Here is a 20,443-nt window from a genome sequence, read left to right as displayed (position 1 = left end):
GTTGAAAAAATATGATGTTAAAGAAGAGCAGTTCTAACTTGTCCTCTAACTTGTCCCCAGCAACTTTTAAAATTAAATGAGCTCATCTTTTTTATGTTTTTAAAAAATGTTTCTTATTTACAAACTTTAAAGCTGTTTTCAGTTGTGTAAAATCCACCCCATGCTTTCTAACTCTGTTAAAGCCACTGCACAGTGTGAAGAAAAACCAGAAACATGAAATGATTCAGTTTAGTTTGTCAGATATGCAGGAGCTGGGATTAGACCAGCGTGTGGCAGGACTGTCTGACCCTGCTGATGCTGATGCAGTTAGCAGCCCTGCTCAGTACAACAGGATCCACAGGACCAGACATGGCTGAAATCCACCAGTCCTACTCCGGAAGAGGAGCACAAGCTCGATCCGAAGAGCTACTTCAGTCCCCCTGTTAAGAATCTTCTACCCGAGGGCTCACAGGTACTGCTTGTGCTGTATAAGAAGTTTAATAGCTGAGCTGAGTTCCAGCTCTGTTCCTGATTTATAAACCAGTACCCTGTATCTTACCTCACTGGGGTGCTGGGGCGTCCACTTGCTAGGACGCGAGAGAGACGTGTGACTTCAGAAGAGGTGTGACAGACGTCTAGTTTCAAAAACAATTCTGTTACACTAAGTCTGTGAATATCCTTCCACCATGTAGCACTGCAACAATGAAGTCATTAGGTTTGGGTTTTTTTTTAACAGTACAAAATGTTAATCCCCTTTAAATGTTGTGGGGTTTGTTCATCATCATCATTTATTAATCAATACTAATCCACAGAAGCCAGTTCCCAGTGATCCCACTGCAGCCCCAGGATTACTCAGTCTCACCGTTCCCAGTGGCAGAAGTTGCACAGCCCAGCCTTCACAAGTCCGGTGAATATCTGTACTGCAAGGAAGGAGGCTAAACTTTGTGTAAGTGGAGACCGCCTCCGATTTCATAGTGAAGCGTAGCTAAACTCAAAACTTTCGGTGCTGTGTTTGGAGTTTGTGAGAGCTGGGTTGAAGGTTTGATTTTGATTGAAGCCAAAAACAATTGGTGTCTAATTATAGAAATGACTTCCAAAGACTCATGAACTGCACATACGCACAATTCTGCATTTTTGTTTATTTTACAGAAATATAACTACTTTTAAAAAGGCAATTAGCAGCTATTATATCTTGACTAGCGAAAACATATTCACTTCCCTCTGGGCATAGAATTATTTTTTGTCATTATTAACCATGATTATTTATAATTTATTATTATACAAAATCTCCATGTTGTTGAAAAAGAATAGTGCTGGGGTGTCCTGTTCAACAGTTGGCAAAAATAACTTCTGTGCTATTTAATCTTTGCTGTCTGCCCTGTCTTCCTCATACCTGAAGAAGGCTTCATAGCCGAAACGTTGTGTTTTCTCCCTTCTCTTTTCAGCATAAACCTCTAACTTGTTCCTTTGCAGACTACGCGTGCTGACGCAACTCCCCGCCTGAACTACTGTAAATTATACATATAGATGTATACCAAACTGACACCAGTAGCAGAACTGAATGCAAGTTAAACAGGGGCTGGGGTTAGTATCCACATCACCTATAAACACTTCAGCAAAACTCCTGGCGGGTGACATAAGTGAAAAGTGGTTCACCTTATTTCAGGATTAGACTTGGGGGTTTTTTTAGCAGGGATATCCCATATTTCCTGCAATTTATCTTGATGCCAGAAACCCTTTGACATGATTGCAGGTGTTTTTACAGATCCTGTTGTACTTGTCCAATGTTGGTAGCCTCTTTGGAGATTTCTCTCCCTGGAGAAGAGTCTCCAGCCCTTGGGTTCATGGGAAGCATCCTGTGAAGGAAAATGTTCTGTGACACTCTGAATTTAACAAGAGCCCTCCATCTGAATCTAGGCTAAAGAGTGAGAGCCGTTATCCACCCCGCACTAGAATCAGACCCTTCTGAATTCTCGCTGTAGAGCTAGTTTGTATAGTTTACATGGGCCTGGAACGTGTCTGAGTCCTCTCCTGTTCAGCTTCTTGTCTCAGAAGACTGCTGGGGGATTTACCAGCAAGGTGCAGCTGTTGGGCCCTGCCGTGATCTGATTTTTGCCTTCTGGTGTTGGCTAGAGAATTCAACGTGCAGCAGAAAGCTTTTTTTGGAGGTTGTAGGATGTTTAAGACGTTCATTGCTGTGCTTAAATGTCCCCTTTGCAGTAATTAGCCTTTTAAATTGTATATGTGAATCTCCTGCCACCGATTTTCTTTTTCCCCCCAGTAAATGCAACCTCCTGCAGGTGCTCGCTTCAATTCGGGGTACCAGCTTGAGGAGGGAAGTTGGCGTAAGTGAATGCAGTTACTGCTCAGTGCGGATCCATCCAGCTGGGAGCCGAGATCGTGTCAATACCACTGCTTCTCCACTCGCCCTGTTGTGCAAGAACAGCTGTGTGCCATAAAGTGTGAAAAAAAAACCTGCGGCCTTTGAGAACGGACATAGCTGTGACTCTTCCAGCTGAGCTCTAGAGCACTAGTGAAGTGTGGCGCGATGTGAAGGACAACAAGACTGTGAAGACCAACACGGCATCAGTTTCTTCAGCTTTATTTACAGGCGTTCCTGCTCGGAAAGCATTTGCTATTGTTCTGAAATACATATAATGTAATAAAACAGTAAAAGATAACCCTGGGACACTTGATCTTGGAAAAATAATACAGAATCCTTCATCTCTGAGGCGCATGTTCTGCAACTAAAGATTCCAGCTAAAACAGTGCCTGTCTTTTCACTTCTGTGTTGACAAACCCACCCCTACGTGTCCCGTCTCACAATACACTTAATATAGAGCTTTAAGCTTTCTTATACAATAATTCTGCTAACTAATACATCCGTGGGGACTTACAGATCGTCAGACTCACAGGAAACACTTCAGGCAGTACTGGCTCACTCAGCAGTAGTGTTATTGTTTTGAAAGAATAAATGATACGCCCTTAGGAAAAGGTTCCTAATGATTTAGTGAAGTTAAGTAAGTCCCATCCATTCAGTAATAAACATGAGGAATGTCATTAAAAGCCAGTTTTATCAGAGTATTCCACTTTCAAAGATACATTCAGATTTCTAAGAGCATCTGAAGCCACCAGAACTAAACAAAAGCTTCCTTTCCCTTCCATGATACAATAGGCAGCACACTTTTAACTCACATTCATGGTTTCCGTTAATATTGTTAATGCTCCAACACATCACATTCAGTTATATGTAAGGCTGTACAAAATACTTTGACCATGCAAAAACTAATACTATACAATAAATGCAGACAGTTTCTGCCATCTCACATATACAGTATCTACAGAGCACAGTGGGGCCCGAGCCTGTGGCGCAGTTACAGTGATCCTGAAGGAAGCGCAGAACGCGAGACGGGAAGAGGAGACAAAGCAGGTGTCTTCACCGCGCAGCTTCGCCATCTAGTGCCCCACGATCTCACACACGGCTGCTGCCTGGGGGTGCCGGTCCTGTCCCATCTCCGTCATGGCCCTTGGAGGGACTCGGTGGCTGAGCCGATGATGCGTTGTGATGGGTTTTTCCCCTCTCCATGTTTAATGCACAAACGTTTAAGAAACATATTGCAACTTGGGAATTTAACTCCAGCTTCTCTACTTGTTGTCAAGGAAAAGTCAAAAATATAAATTGCGTGGGGAACGCTTGTATTAAAACCAATAACGGGTGTGGAGCATGAGTTGAAATTTCCTTGCTACAAGAAGAAATTGGAGCCACAACAGAAAAACACTCCCTTTATCCTCTAGAGAAAACTGTTGTTCTGGGAATTGTACCAGGATAGATCCATCTCTTTTTATTGGTTCTATAATTAAAAAAATAAATGTCCCCCCCCCATATGTACAGTATAACAAAACACATATCACTATTTACAAAGCATAAATATATAAATATGTTTGTTATACAAAAATAAATACTTTTTTTTTTCTTTTTGACAGTTCTTACTCATCCAATGAGTTCTGCGCCCCCCTTTCACCCAAGTCTGTTTCACCGTGGCCCGTGTCAGCCACTTCCTGTTCCAGGGCATGCTGGGACCACGGTCTCGACGCACCGCAGCAGCTCTGACACTGCAGGGGCTCTGGAGTCTCGGCCTCTTCCACCGGAGTTAGGACCGCGCTGCACGGCAAGCCTGCACAGAGGGGAGGGGGCGTTACAGGGCACAGGCGCACAACACGGAAGAAATCTGAGAAATCCCGCTCGCCGAGAGAGGCCACGCAACACTCACCCGCGCTAATGGGACGCTCTCCGCCTGTACCCTTTGCCCCACAATGGGAGTCGCCTCCAGTCACCTGACACAAGCCAGGGGGCCCCGCAGGGGTGCGGAGGCCCGGGCAGGCCGAGCCATCGGCAAGGCAGCACTGGTCATCTGGGTCCGCTTCGGGGACCCTGCGGAAATTCCCGAGCCAGGAGTGAGAGCAGAAGAGCCGTAACCCCACCAGCACGCCCGGCAAGTCACAAGCGCTGTATAAAAACCCCCAACTGCTATACCTCTTCAGCAGAGCTGCACGGCCCCTCTCGAATACAGAGGGTCAAACATTAAAATCCCCCCCCAGGGATGATCTTGCCTCTACAAGCTTTCAGGCAGTTCCGGACTTGTGCTCTCAATGGGCCACTGGTATTCTGCCTCCCTACACATTTACAGCAGCCTGTCCGCGTCGCTGGTTTTAAAACCACAGAAAAAGAAACGTAAAATAAAGCGAATGCAACCTTGTGTTTTCATGTTAGAGACTTCCAAGTGAAAAAATTGAACTGGAATACCAGATCAAACAGGCTTTTGACACCATCAATGATTTTCCTGGGGAGAAAATGGGGCGTTACGGCACGCACAGCCCTGGCAGCCTGGTGGCGTTTCGGTGAAAGGGGAGATGCTGACCTTTCAGAGTAGAGGCAGGCAGCCGGTCTGCCATTGGGAGCCTGCGGGAGCAGGGCGCTGCACTCCATTGCACACTCCACACCACCCTGGAACAGAAGGGTTAACAAGAGTCAAGGCCACGGCCCTGGACAGATCTGCGTCCTCCCCCCCTCCCCCCTCTCCTCTCACAGACCTTCTGGAGTCTGTCTTCCTCCACACAGAGAATTCTGGGTAGGTTTGCTCAACCGGCTCGCTGCACGCACGCCAAGCCTAGAACAGAGCTCTCCTTTCGCAGGCTTGCAGAAACGAAACTGAAAACCCCCAATAATCCCAGAACGTTCACCGCTTACGCCACTGCTCCTAATAAGAGTGACGTCCAGCCCATAGTAAACAAAACGTCCTCTGTGGATATTTTACACACGTCCCATCCTCACCAGTCTGGGACAGAACCACAGGAAGATGAGGAGACCAGCAGATGTTTGTCTTAAGGAATTCGGTGTAATAAGTCCCATTATAAACAAAAAAAAACAAGACTGCGAAATCTCCTTTTACACTGACATCTTGAGATGGCTGAGATTGTAGTCTACAGCTCTACGGTCTGGATAAAGGAAACATCTTTTCATCTTCTGTCTCCGAAGAAGCAACCATTTCACCTCCCCTTTAACCACTCCTGAGGGGTGCTCATGTGTTATCCATAAAAAATGATCCTGTTTTACAGGATCTGTACCGGCTGTACCAGAGATTTGTCTCACAGGACGCAGACACACAGGCTGTAGGAAGTTCTCCGCAAGTATCAACACACCGCAACGGGGCTGATCTGATGAGAGGCACGAGCATGCTCACCTGGTGCAGGTCGGAGAGGCAGTACCCAGGCACCTTGCCGTTGGCAGTGTAGTCACCGAGGGGCAGAGGGAGGTGGGAGCTGGAAAACTGGGGCAGGAGGGCAGCATCTGCAGTGCAGTGCCCCGGAGTCAGCACCACACCCTGCAGGGGCACCATGGTATACTGGCACGACGACACTGGGGCAGCCACAGCTGGGAAACACAGGTCTGTCGTTTGCTCTGCAGGCAGACCAATGAAGATCATTGCAATAATACAAAACAATTAAAAGAGGAGAATGTCATTTGTGGGTCTGGTCTGCAGTGAAAGTTTTACAGTCGTCATCAAGCAGAGCATTATGCTTTCGTTGTGATCTCGGTTAATGAATTGAGAGCTTTGTGTAGAAGCATTTGTGATGACTGGAGGTGTGATTCGCTGTCATTTCTTCTCTAGTGCTGAACGGATCTTCAGAAATAAAACCGGAGGGGTGAAGACACTCACTCTGCTTGGCCCAGGCCCTCCACAGGCAGAAGGGGATGAAGGCAACGATGATGAAGACGAGGGCCCCCAGCACCACGCCCACGATGAGGTAGGGCAGGTCGCTGGAGCGCGGCACGGTCGCCACAGCGCCCCCTGTCTCTGTGGAGTGAGAGGTGGCCTCCACCGGCGGGGGGCGGGAGTGCTTGCGCGCTGCGGGGCAGAGGAAACGAGACGCGTGAAGCTGCGGGAAACAGATCCACTCGAGATAGTCGCGCAACCCACACGAGCTCGGCACCCGTCCAACAGGGCAAACCAGCGAACCGCGAAAGGTAGAATCCTGATGAGGGACGCTTATTTAAATAAGATAACGAGCTGAACCTTTGTTCCGGGGGGGTCGAGGGGGCTGCAGCCGAGCAGACTCACCTTTGGTCTCCAGGATGACGACGTTGCCGAACTCGCTTTCCCCGCCCTCGTTGAAGCACTGCATCTTGATGTCGTACGCCGTTTCGGGCTGCAGGTCGGTGATGGAGTGCCAATAACGATCGCCTGGGAGAGAGGGGGGCAGCAACACGGTCAGGGGACACACACCTCAGGCCGAGGCCGGAAATCAAAGGATCGGGATCAGTGCCGATCCACTTCCTTACCCTCCACGACGTCCTTCTTGTAGTCGCTGTCGTTGTCGCTGTCCGTGGGTCGGTAAAAGATGTAAAACCCATAGATGGGAGTGTTGTTGTTCGTAGGCGTGTACTGAGAGAGACAAGGCACAAAAAGAAATCCCCATTTTATTGCGATTCCGCTTTTCATTCACCTCCGGCCTTATGTGGCGTGATGACGTCGCCCATCTGCGAGGTCAAGACCGGCTCTCCTTACCGTCCACTTGAGCATGATGGTGGTCTCGTTGATGGCTTCGTTGTAGGTGATGTAAGGGCCGGCCACGGGGCGCTCGTAGGGGCGGTGCCCGCTGCCCGAGACGGTGTAGGCCTTGGAGGGAGCGCTGGGTGGACTTTCGCCAAGCACGTTGACCGCGCGCACCCGGAACTTGTAGGAGGTGCCTGTGCGAAGGAGGAGACCCAGCTGTCAGAAAGACGCCCCTCCGCTCGGACACTTTCCGGATCCCCAGCCAGACATGCCGGCACGCGCGAGCCAAAAACCCCACGGTCCCGCAGCTCCGAATTCGGACCCAATCCGTACCCCGCAGACGGGCTACGACACAACACCGTCGGGAAAAGGAAAAGACGGGAACGGCCGGCAAGTCCGGTCACCTCCCGCGGGGCCCGACAGAGACGCTCAAACGCATGGCTAACTCCCGCGCCACGTTCCCCTGGAGCGGCACCCGAAACCGAACTTTGAACCGGGGGGTGGGGAGGTTAACCCGCGCACCGGCTTTCCCCACTCGCGGCCGCTCCCTTCCCGCCTTCCCGTACCTTTCTCCAGCCCCGTGATCTCCACCGAGAGGCGGGAGGGGGGGATGTTGGCGACGGCGACGACCCAGTCCCCTCCCTTCTTCAGCTTCTTGTGCTCCACGCGGAAGGACTGGATGGGGAAGCCGCGGTTCCCCCGCGGGATCCAGGTGACGTAGGCCGAGGTCTCCGACGCCATGGAGATGGTGGGCCGGTCGGGTGCTTCCGGAGCTGAGGGGCGAGACAGACTGGCGTTAACAACCGGGACTAGTGCTCCCTCACGAGCATTGTGTGCTACGGCAGCAAAACATCAGATGAAGGAAATGAGGAGCTTACAAAAATGAGTGAGAACCCTTACTGTACTGTACTCCCAGAGCAGGCAAGCTAATGTAAAAGTGCAGCTTAGGAAATATTTGCCTCCAAACCCACACACCTACCACTCACTTCAGCATGAACCCATTATTACAAGCATGAAGGACCAACAGAATACAGTCAAACACAAGGTACAGCTGCATGCACAACACTTACGGCCTGGTTATCCTACGCCCGATACAAGAAAGATAAGAAAAGAGAAAGAGAGAGAGAGAGAGAGACAAATCATTAGGGTTAATATGACGAGAGAAAGATGTTTTCTCGATCTCGAAGAGGTTTAGTTCCTGTGCATGCTACTACAACAGCATTTGGTATGAGCAACAGACTTCAGGAGGGCAGCGTTATGAAGACTAGGCTGGAAGGGCTGAGGAGGAAAGTCCCGAGGATTAGAGACGGCAGAGGGAGGCCGGAGACTCCGCAGGCAGACGTACGGGACAGGCGGGCCTCCATCAGCACTTTCCCCTTCGCGAAGTCCTTCTGAAACTCTTCCTGCCCGCTGAGGCCCGGGACTTGCACCTTCTGCGCGTTGCTGCGACCTGGGAGGAGCCAGAAACGGACACGGACTAGTTACCGGCATCAGGAAGTCCGGAGTGCGACGCGAGATCTTGAGAAAGGGCTCTGTGCGGGTGTCGGGGGGCCACGGGGGCTCGGTTACCTTTCCCGGTTCGGAAGGTCATCATGGCAGCCTGGCCCAGCCCGGCGCAGTTCCGGGCGGCCATCTCCACCTCGTACAGGCTGGCCGGGTCCAGCCTGGTCAGGGCGAGCTTGTGCAGCGTCCCGGGGACGGTGAGCATGGTCCAGTCGTCGGAGGAGTCTCCTGCCTGGGGAGCGGAGGGGGACGGCCAAAGTTTGTGTCAGCCAAATTCCCTTTCATGATTAACGTATACAAATGATTTCACCCCAGGTCAGCATCATGCAAACAGAAGATGAATTGCACGCTCAATCGCTGTCCTGTTCTCATGCAGGCATCAGCTGACAACCACCAAGTGCCCTACAACAGCAGCATCAAGCCAGCAGCCATATCGCAACTGGCAGCCCACTGAAGCTCAGCAGGTGTGAGCCTGGCCAGTACCTGGATCAGAGACCTCCTGCGAAAATCTCAGGTTGCTGCTGGAAGAGGTGTTAGTGGGGATAGCAGGGGGCGCTAACCCTGCAGTCCTAATGCTCCAGTACAGTGACAGGGAGACTATACTGTAAAAAGGCACCATCCTTCGGATGAGACGTAAAACCGAGGGCCTGACTCTCTTTGGTCATTAAAAATCCCAGGGTGTTTCTCCAAATTTCCCATTGGCCTTTACCAGTCATGGTCTCCTAATAACACCCATCTCTGAACTGGCTTCATCACTCTGCTCTCCTCCCCAGTGAGGGCTGGTGTGTGGGGAGTGGACTGGTGCCGTCGCATCATCCAGGTGGGGGCTGCACATTGGTGGCGGTGGAGGGGATCCCCATTACCTGTAAAGTGCTTTGAGTGGAGTGTCCAGAAAAGCACTACAGAGGTGTGAGGAATTATCATCTAGACCCATTTCTTTGGTTTACCTTTCTGTACTTGACGACGTACTCCAGGACAGGAGCGCCTCCATCATGCCTCGGTTTCCATAGCAACTCATACGAGTCGGCCTTGCCGGTGCGGGGCAGGCTGAGGATGACCGGGGCCTCGGCTGGCGACACCTGCCCGGAGAGCCCTGAGCAGTCTGGGGGACCGGCCGGCCCCGCGGCCCCAGGCTTCTGCGAGGTGCGGTCTATGAGGATCTTGTCTGGGCTCAAAGGCCGCAGGACATCGGGAAGAGGGAGGAAGTCCACGGGGAGCTGTTTCCCCGCTTTGGACGCCGTCCCTGTGAAATTGAAAACAGGCACGCGTGAAAAAAAAAAAAAAAAAAAAAAAACCCTCTTCAAGAGCAAAAATGAACTCGGCCGAAAGGCGGATTTAGATTTGGAAGCAAGTGGGGACAATGATACTCTACGTTGATACTTGAAGACCGACTCCTGTAATTACTGCACCATTCTGGAAATAAACAATTTTACAAAAACTGGCCGTCTCAAGCTCCAAGATGGATCTTGGGAAATTAAGTCTTGGAAAACGAATCCAGCTGAGCGTTTCAGCAGCTGAGTTCACTGCTGTCTAAGCCCTCTCATCTGGCTTCTATTTTCCCGTCAGGAATTCCAGAGCTGCCAGCTCCCACACAGTACTGCCTGAGCCGGAGCACCGCGGGCCGCCTGGAGCTCGCACAGGGATCGTGCGCTTTAAACACGCCCCACGTTGCACAGCCTCAGAGCCACCGCCTCACCTTAAAAAAGACGGTCGCGGAAAAATTAAAAACGTATCGGCATTACCAGCCACCGGCTCCGAATTGACTGGACATCTTCCAAAAGACAAGAACTAACAGAAATACAACCCCGGTGGTCCAGGCAGATTCACGGAGACATTTATTTTCCCTCCAACGCGATTCCGCACTTGACCCGATCACGAGAGAGGCAGGGGAATCACAAAAGACAGGTGGGACTCGAGAACGAGCTACCCAGCCAGGGCGATGATAATGCCCCAGCCACCTTTCCAGACGCGGCCGGAACCTCTCTCGTGGTCTTCTACAGAGAGGCGGGGGCTACACTGCCTTCACACCACCTGCGCTTTCTGACCAGGCGAAGAAGGTTTACTTCTTCCGTGGTGGAAGACCAGCTTCTCGGGGCATTTGGCTAAACGAAGGGCGGTCGGAAAGCCGATCTGGACCAGTTATGACCTAATAGCATAATTAGGCTAACGATCACACAATTGCTAAAGCAGGATGTTAGTGGGGGGGGTACTGACCGTTCGGCACGGTGATGAGGCGGGCCGCGGCCTGCGAGCTGCCCACCCCGTTCTCCGCCATGCACTGGTAGATGCCTTCGTCCTGCGGCCCCACGCTGAGCACGCGCAGCAGGCGGGCGGACAGGCGGTGGCGCGGCGTCGGGGCAAGGGGCCGGGCGTTGTGCAGCCACACCACGGAGGGCGGCGGGTTCCCGCGGGCGCTGCAGCTGAAGCGCACGGTCTCCCCCCAGGGCACCAGCTGCTGCGGCGGCGGCTGCAGCTCCACGCTGACCTCCGGTGGCTCTGCAGGGTAGCGCAGGGCGGAGCGTGAGGACAGCGCATCACCCCGCACAGAGACGAGCCCCTCGGGCACGGCTCGACCGCGCCGGCAAGGAGACGAGCCCCTCCCCAACACCCCCAGAAAACACCGGAAAACACACCCCAAACCCCAGACCACGGCCCTGCGCGTCCTCGCAGTTCCATTCTGTTTTCGGGATTCGGGAAAACAGCTCACCAACCACCGATCCCAAAGAACGAAGCAACAGAACGCATTTCAGTCGACTGACTGGTCTCCGTCTACCCGTCGTCCGCAGTGCCACGGCCTCCCAAACACAAACCACCCCGCTGTCCAGCTCGGGCAGCAGGGCAGCAGCAGCCGCAGCCCTTCCAAGGCACAGCTGTGATGCGGCTTTCACGGCCTCTCGAGTCCCGCTATCCGGGCGGGATAGGTGCAACCAACCAAGGCCCGGCGCCACTTCCTGGCGCGAGGCTCCGTGCCGGATCCCGGAAGATTCCGGAAGAGCCCGCCGAGGACAACGAGGCGTGATAAGCGCTCGGAGTGAAACCAAGTGCCGGTGTGATGGTGCGAGGTTGCAACGACGGGAAAGTCGAACGTAAAGAACTCTGGAGTTTCCACGTTAAGAGTCTGTAGCTTTCATAACCCCGAACGTCAACGGTGTTTCCTTACACAGTGCACGCTAAACAGAAACAGCTCAACGCTGACTCTACAATAACATGCCAGTCATTTCTCTTATTTACAGAACAAACTAACGTGATGCGCCCAATGAAGTTGATGGTTGGCTGAATCTGAATCCGTTTCAATGCAGAAAAATGCTGGTTAGACCAGGAGCAATCTGTTAGGATATTAATAACAGCTGCCCAGAACCTGAGACAAGCGAAATCTTTATTAAAAACAAAAGCTATTGGTATTCAGTTTTTATTTCCAGACACAAAGCCTTATATTAATTTTGCTTTTAATTTTTGTTTTTTCCCCCCCAGTGTTTCACTCAATGAAACCCAGAGGCTACATTCTTTCTCGTTGACACAAGATCTGAAGAACACACCCAGGACAGTCTGTCAGCAGGCGCTGGAAAACGCCAAGCAAGGCTTTCTGTGAGGGAGAAAATTCCCCCCTTTGCAAGATCTTTAGGAAGGACTTCTTTACACAGCGGGTGGTGGGAGCGTGGAACAAGCTACCCAGCCATGCCGTTGAAGCCGATACCCTGCCTGCCTACAGGCGCCAGCTGGACAGGAGATCCCTGACCAATAAGCCGCTAAACACCGGACAACCTTCCCGCTGTTCTCGTTTCTCTCGGGAGCAGAGGCGGCGCGGCGCAGCGGCACGTACCCAGCACCTGCACGCTGTACACGATGGAGGCGGTGCCCAGCGGGCCCATGCCGTTGTCCGCCTGGCAGACGTACGTCCCCGAGTCGGCCTCGCTGGTGGCGTCGATCAGCAGGTTGCTCAGCAGGAAGCGCGTCTTGTTGTGCGGCCGCAGGTCGGCGCCGTCCTTGGCCCAGGTGACCTGCGGGGGAGGGATGCCGCTGGCCACGCACTCCAGCACCAGGCGCTGGCCCTTGGTCACGATGATGGACCGCGAGCCGGGAGGGTAGATGATCCGCGCCGCCTCCGCGCTCGCGCCTTCAGAGGAGAGAGAGAGAGGGGGGAAGTTACCGCCGAGCACAGAGACGGGCCCTGTGGAGCAGGCCTGCGATGTGACGTCCATATATCAAGCAACTTTATTCTTACACACAGTGTTCTCAAGGAGCTTAACACAAATCATACAGTAATTGACAGTACTGTATCCAGAACATATGTGGATTAGAAGCATGGGCCATATTGTTGTCATTGTTCTTTTCCTCCATGTTGGCTTCACTGTACCACATCAAACGTGTGACCCTGATGACAGAGCTGCCTCTAAATCTCCGCCAAGCGCCCTGGAAGTACAGAATAGCGTGCAGCGCGTGACAGCAGCTGGTTTGCTGCTGCTGCCGCACCGGGCCTGGTGCAGCCAGGAGCTCCTGGGCGCGGGCGGGGAGAGCCTTCCCCAAGCCTCTGCTTACGTCTGATCCGCAGCCGGTCTGTGGAGGAAGAGGTCTTCACTTCCTGCGTCACGGGGTTGTAGGCCGCGCACTTGTACGTGCCCTCGTCCTCCTGGGTGGCGTTGACGATCTGCAGGTTCCCAGACGGCATGATCAGGTAATTTCCTGGAGAAGACAGGGGGCACTCTCGTCACTTCCTCGCGCACCGGGGCGTGTCGACATCGGAGCAATAGCTAAGCTGGTAAACTGGTAGGAGTTAAATTTGGTCTTGACAAGCTTATTTTGTTTTAAAAGGCTCTGAGGAAGAGAGCTCTTTTTTCTTAAGAACTGCAAAAATCCAAACTCAATGAGAAGACAATCAGTTCATAATTGCATAACGGTGATGGCTGCTTTTTTTGCCCCCTCCTTAAAGCACAGCGCCATCGATCTGCAATAAACTGAAGCGGTCCTTCTGCAACGAAGGAGTGAATCTCCAAATGATAAACAAGCTTCTGAGTTTCAGAATTCTCTGAATAACTCCCTCATCTGCCACGAGAGTCTTCCAGATTGACCACACAGCGAGCGCTGCAGTATGGACTCGCTGCCGGGACCACCAGGCAGTCCCTAGGAGGGGCCTCGAGGGCTCACACGGCAAGGAGATTAATTTCATCAGCAGCTCTCACCCAGGGGAGTACGCCACAACACCCGTCCCGTCTCCTCTGCCTCCCAGCCGTTTTAAAGCTTCAGCTGCGTGAAGGCCAACAACAGGCTCCAGGCGCGGCGGCAGATCGGGCAGATCGGGGGCCTCACCTTTCGAGGTTTCCAGCCACTCCTGCTTGACGCTGTAGCGGACCTGGGCCTTGGGCTGGCTCTCGGGGAGGTGGCACTCGATGACTGCCGTGTTCCCCTCGTCCACCTCGATGTCCTGCTGGTCGTCGGGCTCGAAGTCCCGCAGCTCTGCGCAGAGACACGGGGGGCGTGACGCTCGGACCTGGTCTGGGCGCCTCGCCAGGTCTGAGCGCCCCGATCGCCCCCCACCGGACAGGCGAACACCTACAGCAGTCCGGGGAATGAATTAAGCCAATACTTTCTGACGCGTTACAAGACTGGCTCTCTGGCGCATAAGGCTCATCCTAACACCTGTTAAAAGAACTTCTGCGCCGGCCCTTAAAACGAAAGGGCGTCCACGGTTTTTACCATCTGAAGTTAACCAAACAAACGAGATCTCTGTCCCCAGAGAAACCATCTAGGCAGTGTCGCCCTCTCGACCTTAAGGGAGCGGGGGTTGGGGAGACAGTGTAGCTCTCCCCTGTTTTGGGGGAAAGGAACACCAGTCAGAAGGGAGGCTCCAACATGTGGGCACAGAGCGCAGGACCAGCACCGTCAGACATCAGCCATCACGCCAGGGTAACCAACAGGGCCTGGGTGGGGAGAGGCTAAACCAGCCTCTGAACCCCAGAGGGGTGGAACTGTGGAGGGGGAGGGACGACAAGGAGCAGAAGCAGGAGGGGAGAGGAACACTCAAGGGGGCAATTACAGGAGACAACAAGGCCTGCATGATTTGGAAAAAAAAAAAAGGCGGTCTGTGCCAGCTCCCTTTTGCAGACTACTGCCTTCCCAGAGATCCTGGAAATATTTTTATGTTCAGTACATGCGAATTCGCCGTCTTGTATCACTTCAGTGTTCCCTGATGAACATACCAGAGCACACTGGGGACTCTTTTGTAATGAATCAGTTTCCTGGACACTTGAGGATCCATCAAGAAGAATCAAGGTAATTTTGAACAGAACTTGATTAGTCAGAGAAACAGATTAGGCACACTGCATGACTGCCTGTTAATAAACTACACACCAACACGGTCCGGAATGAGAAAACACATCTGCAGACCAGTTCAAAAGTTCGCATGTCTTCTGAAACTCAAGTGTTGTTGGGATTCCTTTCGATCCAGCAGGGTTTCTCCCCCTGTGACTGACTGGCACTTTTTTTACTGCTCACTTTCCTGTCAGCGCATGTAAAACCACTGCCCTGAAAGGCTGACTCTTTCTCCAGACGAACGGCTGCCTTTTCTGCTCTCTGTCAAACAGCCAGCGCACTCCTCCGGTCGGCAGTGACAGGTACTCTGTCCTGCCTGCATTCCTGCCTCCTCCCACTGCCAGGCAAGACGTGGGGGCTGGAGGGCTCTGCGGGTCGGGCCGCCCCAAGCCAGGAGAAGTGAGAAACTCAGGATGCTGGCTTGCCTCTTTCGACAGGCTCGGGTTTCACAGGGGAGACGAGACAGCGCCTGCATACTGCTTGCTCTTGCAAAAACCATTTCGCCCTTGTTTTCACAGTCTCCCCTGCCAGATCCCTGCAGCTACACCTTTCCCCCTCCCCCGCTCCCAAAACGCACCCCCCGCCCTCTGCAGGCACCGGGACAGTCACCGCCATATTACAACACCGATGGCCTCTTGAAGTGTGATTGAAGACGCAGTCCCGGGTTTAAAGGAATGTCCGACAGGGACAGGAAACCAGGAACCGGGCCTGTTTAGTTTAGTCTTCAGCAGAGAAGATTATAAGGGCCCCTGATCCAAGGACTCAAAATCCTCAAAAAGGGTTGACAAAGTCAGCCCAGCGGAAAGGCTTGGAACGAAGAGAGAAACCCGAAGCCCAGGACACTAGTGAACGTGGAAACTACGAGGAAGTGCATTTAAAACCGAGCACCGGGGGGTTTTTCACGAGGCGCTTCAGGGAACAAGCTACCCGCTCGTGCTGTTGAAGCCGAAATCTTGGGTTTCTTTCCAGAAACCTTCAGATGAGACCCTCAGAATAATTACTAACGACCAAAACGTGTTACACGGGCTTAATGCCCCCCTCCTCTCGTTTGTGACCTCGAGTTTGTGCCTATGAAAAATTCCAGTAAGAAAGCGGTTCTCGTTATGTAGAAAAACAGAAAAAGTGAATTATGGAGCTCGAACAAGACGGATGTTAGAGGTGTCTGCTGCCAGATTACGCTTCTTGCAGTTCAGTGTTTAGTAAACAGACAACACATTATTATACTTTGCTGTTGCCTAAGATCTAAGATCACACACAAACACCAAGAAGGATACTTCAAATACATTTGTTTTAAAATTACTTGGCAAATTATTTCGTATTTCCAACCACTTGTTTTACATAATGTTTGTTGGCGTTAAAACATGATGAGCAAAGCTAACTTTTTTCCCCCCTTTAACACCGTGAAATTAAAATTCGGTAACTCCTGGAAAAAAGCTCCAGTAACTGCAGAAAATCAGACCTGAGACAGGCTGCTCACGTAAACACAGACAAATTAAATCAAGAGCCATAGATTAAATCATAGCAGCGCATAACCTCAGTGCGTTTTGACGTTATTCAAAGTGCCTGGAGATACAAAGACGTCCTTGAGTATTCTGAAGTCGTATTTCAGTTTGAACGTCTTCCCCCCCCAGAAAACATTTGATTTTATTCTTTTAAATCCCAGTCCAAGTTGAGCGGTGAACAAAGAGAGGTATCTAACTTTGAAAGAATTTCTCTGAACCGACTCCCAAAGGAAGGCTGATGTTGGTGGGTTATTTAAAACGCTCTGCTCAAATCCTTTTGAAGGCAGCAACCCCAAGACCCCCCACTCCCACCAGCTCCCCCCACATCGACACACACCAGCATCTCTCACTCGCCTGTCCCTCTGCAAGTCATAAAAGTGATTAATGATCTCTAAACCTTCAGACTTTTTAAGAAACCTTTGCCAGCCAGACGTTAAAAAAAGAAGCTGAACTATTTCATAAATATCATTAATCCTCAATGACAACCAGAGCAGGAATTGCATTTCCATGACTTCAGGATTTAATGCAGGCGCTGGGCCTCTCCCCAGGAGGGAGGGAAAATCATATTTCAGACTTGGGCGATGGCTGCACGATAAATTTTAACTAGTCTCTCAAAAACCATTTGGATACGATTATTAAAAGCATGCAGCTAAAACGCTCAGCTTTAACGCACACGCCAGCGTCTTCGACTGGTCGGGAACAGGGAACAGCCACACTATACTAGAGCAATGCAGTGCCCACGCATTAACGATATGTCCGTAATCATTAATCCAAGCACAATAGCCGTCCGAGAATTTACATAACTGTCCGCAACCACAGCCGGCAAGAGTTTTTAAGACGGTTCTTAATCTTGACAGACTATCCAAAATTCAGGCAGTGTCGCTGTCGGCCAGTCCGAAATGCCTGGGGAGCCCGCAGGTGCTGCTCTACAGATGCTCCCTGCTCAGAAATGGCTGGCAGCGCGGAACGTGTGTTTGGATAAAGTGTGAAGTCAGCAGTAAGGCGTCTCACCAGGCCCGTGAGTGCTTCTGACTTCACGTCTGCTGGGCAGAGAGGGAGATGAGCTGCCTGTCTAAACCAGCCTTGAAGAAAGGCATTCCCCCCCAGCTGGCAGGTTTCAGGCCTGACTAGACAATTCAGAGAGTTCATGAGCTTGATTTCCCACCATGCCCCGCGGCTCGCCTCTCTCGTCCGGCTGGTGTCAAGGGAAAGTGGCCCGGCCACTTCGCCCGTCTCCTGCTTCCACGCCAGGCTGCTGACAGGAGGCTCAGAGTCATGCCACGCTCGCCTTTCCACCCAAAACAGAATAGCTTGGTCGGGCATTCTTAATCTCCAAACTCGCATTCCACAGTTTTCACGTCCTGTTTACTGCTTGTCATCTTCCCCTCTGACCTTTACAGTAACAGCAAGGGGGAGGCGGCGGCATGCCTGTGGCGAAACTGCAATATACCGTTTCTGAGCGATTTATTTTTTCTTGGGGGGGGCAGAACAAACTGAGAAACCCGTTCCAAACGCCCAACGCGATTCTTTTCACCCTGTTGCCTTAGCACTCCCCACTCCGCCACGCTCGGCGCTCGAAGAAAAACAATTCCTTTCTGCAGAAGAAATGATAACCATTTGTATAAACACCCGCGGCTCCCTGTGCCCTCCCTGCCGCGCGGTCTGAACGACCCTCTTTCTTCTTCAGCTCGTTCGGCCCTTCCGAGAGGCTGGCAGGCCCTGGGAGTAACTCAATCCAGGCAGGAGGCCCCCGGCTCTGGTCCTCAGAGGCGGGAATCAAAATGACGGATCCCAGAGCCGCCCCCTGCCTCGCTTTCCAGACCTCGCGCCCTGGGGAGGGGGGCCCAGACTCCCCCCACAGCGCTCAGCTCTTCTTTTCGCATCACTAATCCAGTGAAGAGCCCCTGCCTCACAGATAAATGTCCCTTTTCCAGGTGGGTGGTGCAATAACCTCGATTCCCAGTTTTTGTTGTGCAGGCTCTGATTATTTATATGTCCTTACAGACACGGGCCAGCATATTTCATCTTGCTTTTCCGTGCACACGGCTCTCCTTTGCCAAGCCTGGGTGGGGGGAAAGCCGGCGTGCAGAGGAAGTGTGGAGCCTTGTTAGTCTAAGTAAAACGGGAACGATCTGTAACGGTTTTGCTCCAGTCTTCATGTTATCAAGCTCAGACTGCTGACCTCGCCTCTCGGCTCACCGGGAGGGGCACCAGAGACACTTGAGCAGCCAGGGCAATGCAAACATGCTTGCACTGAGTTATTGATCTTGTTTAATTAGGAAACAAAACCCTGAGCAACGGGGCCATGAACAGCCCATGAAATGATGTCATTTTTTCCCCCCAATTCATTTCCCGCTGAACACTATTTCCAGATAGCTGGAAGACGCATCTCTGCATTTCCTAAATAGCTACCCTATAAATGCCGAGACATTTAAATTGAACCAACAGAGCTACCCTCGAATATCTGAAAGAATCGGATTTCTGTCATAGAGTCATAGCAGTGCAAAGCCTATCCCAGGAGCCCTGGGTTCAGGGCGAGACTTCTTCCTGAATGAGTTGCCAGTCCATTGCAGGGCTCACACATGGGAACTCAGGACATGCATTAATCTAAAGGTAAGATCACTTTATTAGCCATATGCAATTTCTCGTATTAGGGATTTATTCAGATGACAGGATCAGGAGCCAGGCGTGGACGTACTTGCTGCAGTGACGTTGGCGGGGACGCTGGCGCGGGCTCCCGCGACGGTCGTAGCGATGCACTGGTAGCGCCCGACGGTGAGGTTGCTGAGGGACGGGATGACGAGGGAGTCGGGTTGCACCAGTACCCCCAGACTGGCATTGCCCTCGCCCAGCTCCTGCCCATTCAGGTGCCAGCTGACATTGGCTGTTAGGGGCTCCACGCTGCACAACAGGGTGACCCTGCCCCCCATCTTTTGCACCACTGAGGAGGGCTGCACTGTGAACCTGGGTATGTCATCTGGAAAACAAACAGAAACAGTGTCAACCACGTCACACCACCTACAGCCTACAGAGCCTACAGCTCTCCGCCCACAGTCACACCTCGCCCACAGCTCTCCGCCCACAGTCACACCGCGCCTACAGCTCTCCGCCCACAGTCACACCGCGCCTACAGCTCTCCGCCCACAGACACGGCGCCCCTACAGCTCTCCGCCCACAGTCACACCTCGCCCACAGCTCTCCGCCCACAGTCACACCTCGCCCACAGCTCTCCGCCCACAGTCACACCTCGCCCACAGCTCTCCGCCCACAGACACACCTCGCCCACAGCTCTCCGCCCACAGACACACCTCGCCCACAGCTCTCCGCCCACAGACACACCTCGCCCACAGCTCTCCGCCCACAGACACACCTCGCCCACAGCTCTCCGCCCACAGTCACACCGAGCCACAGCTCTCCGCCCAGTCACACCGCGCCCACAGCTCTCCGCCCACAGTCACACCACGCCCACAGCTCTCCGCCCACAGTCACACCACGCCCACAGCTCTCCGCCCACAGTCACACCGCGCCCACAGCTCTCCGCCCACAGTCACACCTCACCCACAGCTCTCCGCCCACAGTCACACCTCGCCCACAGCTCTCCGCCCAGTCACACCGCGCCCACAGCTCTCCGCCCACAGACACACCTCGCCCACAGTCACACCTCGCCCACAGCTCTCCGCCCACAGCTCTCCGCCCACAGTCACACCGCGCCCACAGCTCTCCGCCCACAGTCACACCTCACCCACAGCTCTCCGCCCACAGTCACACCTCGCCCACAGTCACACCGCGCCCACAGCTCTCCGCCCACAGTCACACCTCGCCCACAGCTCTCCGCCCACAGTCACACCGCGCCCACAGCTCTCCGCCCACAGTCACACCGCGCCCACAGCTCTCCGCCCACAGACACACCTCGCCCACAGCTCTCCGCCCACAGACACACCTCGCCCACAGCTCTCAGCCCACAGTCACACCACAGCTACCCACAAACTAAGAGTGGTTAGAAATTGTCATTTTACTCTCAAGGGTTAATAATGCACTTTAAAGATTTTAGTCCCACTAATTAATAAAATAATAATAATAATAATAATAATAATAATA

General features: G+C 52.6%; 1 protein-coding gene and 1 long non-coding RNA gene across 3 annotated transcripts in view; one reads left to right on the top strand and one right to left on the bottom strand.

Moving 5' to 3' along the window:
* Nucleotides 1–150: 150 nt before the first annotated feature.
* On the top strand, nt 151–2,471 carry LOC107076730 (uncharacterized). Its single transcript, XR_001477899.2, has 3 exons — nt 151–451; nt 792–925; nt 2,261–2,471. It is a non-coding gene; the product is annotated as an uncharacterized lncRNA (long non-coding RNA).
* Nucleotides 2,472–2,565: 94 nt separating this feature from the next.
* boc (BOC cell adhesion associated, oncogene regulated) overlaps nt 2,566–20,443 on the bottom strand; it is a 40,950-nt gene continuing 23,072 nt past the window's right edge. For both annotated transcript variants that reach the window (XM_015341673.2, XM_069189865.1), the window contains exons 3-19: nt 19,044–19,322; nt 13,842–13,988; nt 13,074–13,217; nt 12,358–12,651; nt 10,752–11,033; nt 9,485–9,780; nt 8,604–8,769; nt 8,380–8,484; nt 7,601–7,807; nt 7,047–7,228; nt 6,821–6,923; nt 6,600–6,722; nt 6,198–6,386; nt 5,721–5,938; nt 4,899–4,984; nt 4,251–4,411; nt 2,566–4,154 (exon numbers count right to left, since the gene is read on the bottom strand). In XM_015341673.2, the coding sequence (XP_015197159.2) occupies nt 3,967–4,154; nt 4,251–4,411; nt 4,899–4,984; nt 5,721–5,938; nt 6,198–6,386; nt 6,600–6,722; nt 6,821–6,923; nt 7,047–7,228; nt 7,601–7,807; nt 8,380–8,484; nt 8,604–8,769; nt 9,485–9,780; nt 10,752–11,033; nt 12,358–12,651; nt 13,074–13,217; nt 13,842–13,988; nt 19,044–19,322 (3,170 nt within the window). In that variant the 3' untranslated portion in view covers nt 2,566–3,966. The remainder of the gene's footprint in view (nt 4,155–4,250; nt 4,412–4,898; nt 4,985–5,720; nt 5,939–6,197; nt 6,387–6,599; nt 6,723–6,820; nt 6,924–7,046; nt 7,229–7,600; nt 7,808–8,379; nt 8,485–8,603; nt 8,770–9,484; nt 9,781–10,751; nt 11,034–12,357; nt 12,652–13,073; nt 13,218–13,841; nt 13,989–19,043; nt 19,323–20,443) is intronic.

This window comes from Lepisosteus oculatus, chromosome 5, assembly GCF_040954835.1.
Source record: "Lepisosteus oculatus isolate fLepOcu1 chromosome 5, fLepOcu1.hap2, whole genome shotgun sequence".
NCBI lineage: Eukaryota > Metazoa > Chordata > Actinopteri > Semionotiformes > Lepisosteidae > Lepisosteus > Lepisosteus oculatus.
This window is presented reverse-complemented; position numbering and strand designations above follow the sequence as displayed.